This window comes from Opisthocomus hoazin, chromosome 18, assembly GCF_030867145.1.
Source record: "Opisthocomus hoazin isolate bOpiHoa1 chromosome 18, bOpiHoa1.hap1, whole genome shotgun sequence".
Classification (NCBI taxonomy): domain Eukaryota; kingdom Metazoa; phylum Chordata; class Aves; order Opisthocomiformes; family Opisthocomidae; genus Opisthocomus; species Opisthocomus hoazin.
This window is the reverse complement of record NC_134431.1, coordinates 19,595,384-19,602,922: the sequence shown is the minus strand read 5'-3', so window position 1 is coordinate 19,602,922 and position 7,539 is coordinate 19,595,384. Positions and strand designations below refer to the sequence as shown.

The following is a 7,539-nucleotide window of genomic DNA, read 5'->3' as shown; positions in this document are numbered from 1 at the left end:
TCCCACCGGGACAGGAGCCCTGCAGCTCCCTGGGACCAGGCGTGTGGGACTGGTGCGCATCCCTGCCCAGCACTCAGCCTTGTCTCTGCAGCACCTCCGCCCCGCGAAGGCACCAGGACGAGCCCTTCTCCTGCAGACAGCGTCCGAGACAGCAACTGGGAGCCCTTCACTGGACTGGAGAGTGGGATGATTTTTCATTGCTTCCCCATAATAAGAAGACAGAAGTAAGTGACTAGTACAGTTCGTTCACTCGGTAAAGATTTATACAATCACTTCATCCGGTAATTGGTATTCTGGGGAGACAGGGAGCTGCAGCTCCAGCATCCGCCTCTATTTGTTTTTTTCTCTCCCCTTTTCAGAATGAGTAATTCTGTCCCTCACAATCCCATTTAAACAGGGCGTTTGCGGAGTGAATAATTAGTTACATTCAATTAGGTCTCACGCGCTCTCCCTTCTCACTTTGGGGGGCGGACGCGCTAATGAGATGGCACATGTCTGACACGCAGGAGCGGCATCGGGCACGCTGCGTGCTGGCGGGGAGGGGTCAGCGCGGGGAGGCAGGGGGACCCCCGCTGCCGTGGGGTGACAGCTGTCTGGGGCCATTTGGGGCCAAAGGCCCCGCGTCTGTGCCAGCACGACGCCAGCCCTCTCCGCCAGCGGGGCCAGCAGCGGTGGGGGTCTCGCCTGTCCCCAGGGCAGGGTGCTGGGCTGGGGCTGGCGCTGAGGGGGTGCTGCCCAGCCCCGGGACCACCCCGCTGGCGCTGCCGGGAGTGCGGAGCCCTGAGGGGGAGAGCGGCTGACACGCTTTTATCTCCCTTATTAAACCTCACATTAGGTTTTAAGAGGAGCCTTAAATAACGTGCCACTGCCTTTACAGTAAACGTCGCCCCGCGTTCCAGCTGCTCCTGGCTCCGGGATTTATGGCCGCTCCCGGGCGGTGCGGGGTCACGGCTGCAGCTGCCCCCGGGACCTGGAGCCCGCGCCGGCGAGCCATGGCCCGCGGCAGCCCCCCCGCCGCCCCCCGCACTGCCCCGCAGCCAGGCAGGCGGCGACGGACCGGCCCGCGCGATGCCCGCTGCGGGCAGCCCTGCCTGCCCTCCCGCTCCCCCGCGGTGCAGGGCTGCGGGCGGGGAGCTGCGGGACCCGAGCCCCCGTGCTCGTCCCTGCGGTCCGGGTTTGCGGGTGGGAGCTGCCACGTCGCCTGGCAGCGCGGGGTCAGGGTGTGCGGGGAGGGAGCGATCACGGCTGAGGCCTCTCTCTCCCTCCCGCCTCCGGCGCGAGCCCCGTCCCCGGGGGTCCCCGCAGGAGCCGGGCTCGTGACGCGGAGCCCGAGGCGGCTCACGCGCAGGAGCAGAGCGGTGAGGTTTAATTAGGTTTAATTACGGCTTTTGTCAGGGTGCCGGGGGGGGGGGGGCCGGGCCCCGCGGGGGCTGCGCGAGGAGGGGGTGGGCTGAGCGGCGAGTGGCGTGTGCCCCCGCCTGCGCACGTGCCGCCGGCTGCGGGGCGGGGGGGGGGAAGGAGCGGGGAGCGCGGGGAAGCCCCGGCAGCGCGCCCGGAGCCGCCCACGTGCAGCTCCGCTCCTCGCGCCCGGCGGGAGCGCGGGGCGGGCAGCCCGGACCCCCCCCCCACCCCGCCGGAGGCCCCGCCCCGCGCGCCTCGCGCCGGTGCCGCAGCTCCATCTCCCGGCCGCCGCGTGACGGTGGCGGCGCAGCGGCCCGGCCCCGGCAGCGCACTGCGGGCACAGCGCGCCCCGCACCGCCCGGCCCCACCGCGCAGCGCCCGCAGCCCCGGCGCCGGGCCTCGCGTGGGCGGCCCGGCCCCAGGCCCAGGCCCTCGCGTGGGCGGCCCAGCCGGGTGCTGCGCGGCCTCCCCGGGCTGTGGTGGTCCCGCAGCAGCCACCCCCCCTCGGCCCTGGCCCCCCAGCCGTCAGGCAGAGCGGGCTCTGCCGCAGGGTCTCCCCGCGAGCAGCCACGCTGCGTGCTGCCGCCGCACCCCGGCCGGCGCTGGGACCGGGCCCTGCGGCCCCATGCAGGCAGCCGCGTTCTGCTCCACCGTGGCAGCCCTGGGCCGGCAGCCAGGCCAGGCGCTGGCATGGTGTCCCCACGGAGGGGCTCGTGCCATGGTCCACTGCAGCGTCACATCATCGGCAGCCAGGCCAGATGCTAGATTTCCTCCCCGGCTGCAGAGGGGACAGAGGAGACGGTGCTGGCCCCAGTCTGTGCTCCTGTCGGAGGCAGCGCCCTGTGCCCTCACACCCTCTCCTGCTGCGACATGCGGCTCTCCTTGCCATCCTCCTGGGCCACGGGCTGGCCCCTGTGCAGGGTCTTGTGCACAGGGCAGACATCTTCCCCATTGTCTGCTGGCTGCTGGACCTCCAGGATGTCTTCAGGCATCTCAGTCTCCATCTGCACAGCAGGAGGGGTCAGGGGCAGGCAGCTATGTCCCCCACCTCTGGGGCCACGTCTCTCCACAGGCTCCAGCTATGTTCCCATGCAGGGCAGGGCCTCACCCTGTGCGGGTCCCTCCTGCCTCAGCATTTGCCAGCAGCACCCCAGGGTTGCCACAGCTCTTGTCCTGTCCCAGCTGGGCCCCCCTAGGACAGCCCCCACCCTCCTGCCCTGAGAGCCACAGCTCCTGCTCTGTTGCCTTCTGCTGCTGGCACATCCCCAGCTGTACCCAGGAGGGACCCCAACCCACTGCTGGAGGGCTCTGGGCACTCACCTGCTTCTGCACGCGTCGCCTGGGATCTGGATGGACAGAGAGACAGAGAAGGTAAAGGTCAGCAGAGATTGCTCCTGCCCTGCAGTGAGCTTTCAGGGGTCAGAGCCGGAGCTGGTGCTGCTGCACTGCAGGCCCTGCAGCTCACGTTGTACCTGGCTGCCCCTGCCAGGCTGGAGATGCTGGGGGCCACAGCAGGGGGACCGTGCTGGACCCACAGGGCACCAGCACCTTCCTCACAGAGCTGGTCTGGCTTGGTCTGCAGCAGTGCAAACATGCCTGCTCCCACAGACAGAGCCCACTGACCCGGCAGGGCAACGGGCTCGGGGAGCCGTCCCCTGGCGGTGTCCCCAGAAGGGCTGCCCCACTCTTGGCAGAGCTGCCATGGCCCTCCCTGCTGGGGTCCTTGGCCCTGTATGGCCCCTCTGGCCAAGGCATCACTTCCCATGTCCCAGCCCCTTACCTGTGTGGACCAGGCAGTAAATGGAGAGGCCCACGAGGCACGTGACGACTGCGGCCGTGATGGGGATCAGCACCGACAGCGAGGAGCGCCTGCCCGACTCTGCCGAGGGAGATGGGGTCAGTGAGGCACCCGTGTGACAGTCCCACTGAGACGCCGAGTGCCCCAACCTGCCTCTGCTCCGAGCCCAGTCCCGCAGGGATCCCTCACAGCGACAGAGAGGAGCAGGAAGACATCATGCCAGCAGTGCGGTCAGACCCTCCTCTCCCAACAACACCCACGGGCCAGGCCAGCTCCTCCGAGTGCTGCAGGAGCCGGAGCACCAGGAGATCTCTGCTCTGCACTTACCGCAGATCACATCAGAGGTGTTCGTCCCTTTCGCCTTCACCATCAGCCCCTTTTCCTCGCAGCTGCAGGGAAGAACAAGACCACGTAACCACAGCATCAGCCTGAGCACACGGAAAACCCCTGAGAAGGAACGGCCAGGGCTGGACAGCCAGCAGAGCTGTGCGAGAAAGCGTCCTGCACTGAGTCTACCAGGCTCTGGAGGGGCATGCGGCTGGAGGTCCCCAGCCGACACCGGAGCCTGTGCTTTGTGACGGGGACGCCAGGTACATAGCAGGGCCCCACGCCGGGGTCCTGATCTGGAGTTACTGAAACTGCTGAAGATGGGGACAAATCTGGGGACAAGGCACAGCAGGGAGCAGATATTTGAGACCTGCCTGGTCAGGGAGACCCTGGGGCTCAGGCACTGCAGCTATTACAGAACAGCTTGGAGATGACTCGATGACAGGCTACAAGTGGCTCCGTGGGGAGGTAATTTCTGGGCACAGATAAAAGCAAAGTGAAATCCAATGGCTGACAGCTGAAGCGAGACTAATTCAGCCTGGAAATAAGGCTCACGTTTCTCCTAGGGAGTGCAATTAACCCTCGAGCAGCTTTGTAAAGAGAGGGATGACCTGCCAGCCCGTGGCATTCTTAAAGCCAGACTCCTCACAGTGAGGGCTGGTGCCCTGGCTGATGACTACAGCCAAGGAGTGTGCTGGGAGCGAGAGCCTGGACAGGGCATGGTGGGTCCCCGTAGCCCCTCATCCATTGCTCCCCAGTGCACACAACAGCATGGACATCCCTGGAGGGGCCAGCACTCTGTACACGTGCTGAGGGACAGTCACAGGTGCCTGGATGCCTGCCTCGAGCTCAGCCACACCGCCCTGAACCTCACCGCCCTCACAGCTCTGCTCCTGTTGTTCCCACCCTACACCAGCCTGATGCTGTGTCCCTCAGAGACCATCCCAGCCACCTGGTATCCCAGGCCCCTAAGGGGGCTGGCAGCAGAGGATGTGCTCGTGGGGACTGGGCACATCTGGAGATGGGTAAAGGATGTGGTCAGCACTCAGACAACACCTTGTCCAGGGATGGCATGGCTCCGTTTTAGAAGAGACATTGGAGAAGGTGCCTTCTGCACAGGGCTCGCAGGGCGATGACATCCGGGCCTGGGCCTTGGCTGCAGAGGAGCAGAGGTTGCAGGAAGGTCAGTACGGGCTGCAGGAGGTGAGGGGCTGGGGGGGTCAGGTGAGCGGCCCTCCCCGTGGCAATGCTGCCAGGCGCAGCGCAGGCGCAGCTCTCCCGAAGTCCTGCTAGGGCTCCTTGCTGGGGGAATTCCCCTTTCCCTGGAGGGCCCGAGGTCAATGCTGCCAGGGCATCAGTCCTGCTGGGAGGGAGGACCTGGTCAGACTCACCTGCCACGAAGCCGAAGCCGCGCTGGCAGGGCTGGTTCTCCACGCAGGTCTGGCAGCTGGTGTCGGAGCAGTGCGTGCCGTCCTGGCACTGGCACACCGTGTTGTGTGTTGCGTTTCCCTGCGTCTTCACGATGAGGCCAGCATCTGGGCAAAGGGAGCATGGGTGAGCTGAGACACCAGACGGGTGAGCCCGGGGGACACCGGCCCCTGCAGCCCCCGCAGGCTGGGGCCAGCGGGCACAGGGAGCACTTACTGTCCTCACAGATATCATGGGGAGCACAGTGCCTCTCCTTGGTCCAGCTCTGCTGGTAGTGCCCACTCTCGCAGCGGGTGCAGACAGATTCTTCTGTGTCATTGCATTCGGAGACCAGCTTTTCCCCTGCAATAGAGGCTGGTGAGGAGGGGGAGAAGGAGCTTTCCCCCTCTCCAGGCCCGCAGCTCTGCCAGCAGGACAGGGGAACGCTGGTGGCTGTGGATGCCAGGGCTGCTGTGGCATGCTGCTCGGTAGCCTGATGCCGCTCCGGCAGCCAGGGTTGCAGGGGCCAGCTCATCCGGTGGCTGCGCACGCTGCATGGGGCTGGGTAGGGAGGGGTGCTGGGTGCTGGGGCAACAGAGCAGGGGAGGCATTCACTGCCTCCAGCACTCCAAGGACTGGGAAACAATCTGGCAGTGACAGTGGGAGCTGGCAAATACCATCATGATCTGGCAGTGCCAGTGGCAGCACCTTCCCCGGAGGCTGCCCTTGCCACGCAGTCCTGCAGCTGCAGGAGCACAAACCGTCCCAAGAGAGCTGTCACAGATTCAGTGGGGTCTAGGGGGGTCTCCCAGGGCACCCATGAGGCCACCAGTTGCTCTAGCACTGAGGTGACAAAGGGAGGTGAAGCTGTCGGCACTGCTGGCAATAGGGGCGGGGGGGGGGGCTCAGTCACACCAGGCTGGGCTTGCTCCGCTGTGGCCGGGCAGCGGGTTCTGGCACAGCCGGGCCCTGGGGACCCAGGAAGGGGAAGGGGTCTCCATACCTGGCTGACACCGGTTGCAGCATCTGCCCTTGTGTTCATACTGCTTATCAAAGCATCTTACGGCATCACCAGGCACCCAGCACTAGAAGAAACAGGACCTGCGAATTCATGCCGCTCCCCAGCACCACCTCGCTTCTGCAAGCACGCGTGCGCTAACCTGCACGCTAACCCACGTCCCGAGTTGAGGGCTTCCTTGCACCGCTTTTCCCATGCCTGTGCTAACCACAGACCACAGCAGAGCTGCCTGTGCTGCCTGATGCCATCAGTGCTCTCTTTGAAGCGGGGTGGCAGCAATTCCGGTAAGGTGGCCCCACATTTCCCCAGGTTTCCTACCAGATGGTGATTGCACATTACCCCGTGCCCCTGCCCCTGCCAACAGTGCTGCGGTCTGTGGCTGGGGAAGCCGTGTTAACCACACGTCCCATGCCCAGAGCCCTGCCAGCCCCTTCCCAAGGCTGATGCACTGGCCCTGAGGGGCAGGAAAGCCCCAGGCAAGCGTACCATCCATGCGAAGTCAGGCAGGGCCCTTCCTTGCTCCTCCTAGCAGGGGACTGTGTGCACGGGGAAGGGTGGAGAGGAGGCAGGGCATCAGATCTCGGGCCAGCCTGGGTGCGGGAGGGCACCCACAGCACCATACCCCTGTGCGGAGCGAGCCCCGCGCCCCCATCCCCAGCAGCCCGGCAGACTCACGCAGCCCGGCCGTCCCAGGGAGCGGGAGGGAGCTCCGGCAGAGCCCCAGAGCGGGATGACTGGGGGGCTGCGGGCAGCAGGCAAGGGAGGGCCGGGCACCGCAGAGCCCCCCGGGCAGCCCTGGGCTCTGACCCGGGGACGCCTGGCCCAGCGCAGGGGAACGGCCCCGCGCCACACACGTCCGACACCGGGCAGAAAGCGGAGCCGAAGGGGCGCGGGCAGACCCGTCCCTGCGCCCCGGGAAGGGCGGACCCCGGCCCAGGGCCCGGGCTGTGCCCCGGGCTGCGGAGCCCCAGGGCCCGCCGCTGACCGTCCCCGCCCGCGGGACCGGAGCCCCGGCCGGGTGCGGGGCGGGGCTGGGCTGCGGACCCTGTCGGGCCCCGCTCGCTCGGGCGGAAAACGAAAGCGACGTCGGGCTGAGCCCGCCCTGCCCTGCCCTCCCCTCCCCTGCCCACGCCGGGGCAGGCCGGGACCCCCGGCTCGGCTCAGCTCGGGCCGGGCTGTGCGGGGTGGCAGCGCTGCCCAGGCGTCCTCCGCCACCGCCCCGGCACAGCACGGCCCGGCCGGGGGCCTCCCGCGAGGGGGGGGGAGGGGGACGGGCCGCGCCGGGGGGACGGGACAGAGCGGCCGGACAGGGCCCCTTGCCAGAAAGCCCGGCGGCTGCGGGCCGGGGGTCTGCCCCGACGGAGGGAGGGAGGGAGAGAGAGAGGGAAGGAAGGAAGGGAGGAAGGGAGGGAGCCCCGAGCCCCTAGCCCCACTCACGCCCAGCAGCACCGCGCCGAGGAGCCCCAGGAGCCCGAGCCGCTTCATGTCGCTGGCCCTGCGCCGCCGCCGCCCGCCCCTATAACGCCTCGACCCGTTCCCGCCCAGGAAGGGGGCGGTGGGCCGCCCGCCACCGCCCCGGGGGTTCCCC

General features: G+C 67.5%; 1 protein-coding gene across 1 annotated transcript; it reads right to left on the bottom strand.

Moving 5' to 3' along the window:
- Window positions 1–1,877: 1,877 nt before the first annotated feature.
- CD40 (CD40 molecule) lies at window positions 1,878–7,539 on the bottom strand. Its single transcript, XM_075438518.1, has 9 exons — window positions 7,389–7,539; window positions 5,937–6,018; window positions 5,171–5,296; window positions 4,918–5,061; window positions 4,583–4,682; window positions 3,527–3,588; window positions 3,182–3,280; window positions 2,722–2,747; window positions 1,878–2,405 (listed from the first exon to the last, which is right to left on the bottom strand). The coding sequence occupies exons 1-9, from the start codon at window positions 7,434–7,436 to the stop codon at window positions 2,250–2,252; spliced, it is 843 nt and encodes a 280-aa protein (XP_075294633.1). The 5' UTR covers window positions 7,437–7,539; the 3' UTR covers window positions 1,878–2,249.

Coding starts and splice junctions, on each gene's coding strand:
- CD40 (XM_075438518.1), bottom strand. CDS start 7,436: ATGAAGCGGCTCGGGCTCCTGGGGCTCCTCGGCGCGGTGCTGCTGGGC. Junction 5,297..5,936: donor CTGCAACCGGTGTCAGCCAG/GTATGGAGACCC, acceptor CCTCTATTGCAG/GGGAAAAGCTGGTCTCCGAA. Junction 5,062..5,170: donor CCATGATATCTGTGAGGACA/GTAAGTGCTCCC, acceptor CCCTTTGCCCAG/ATGCTGGCCTCATCGTGAAG.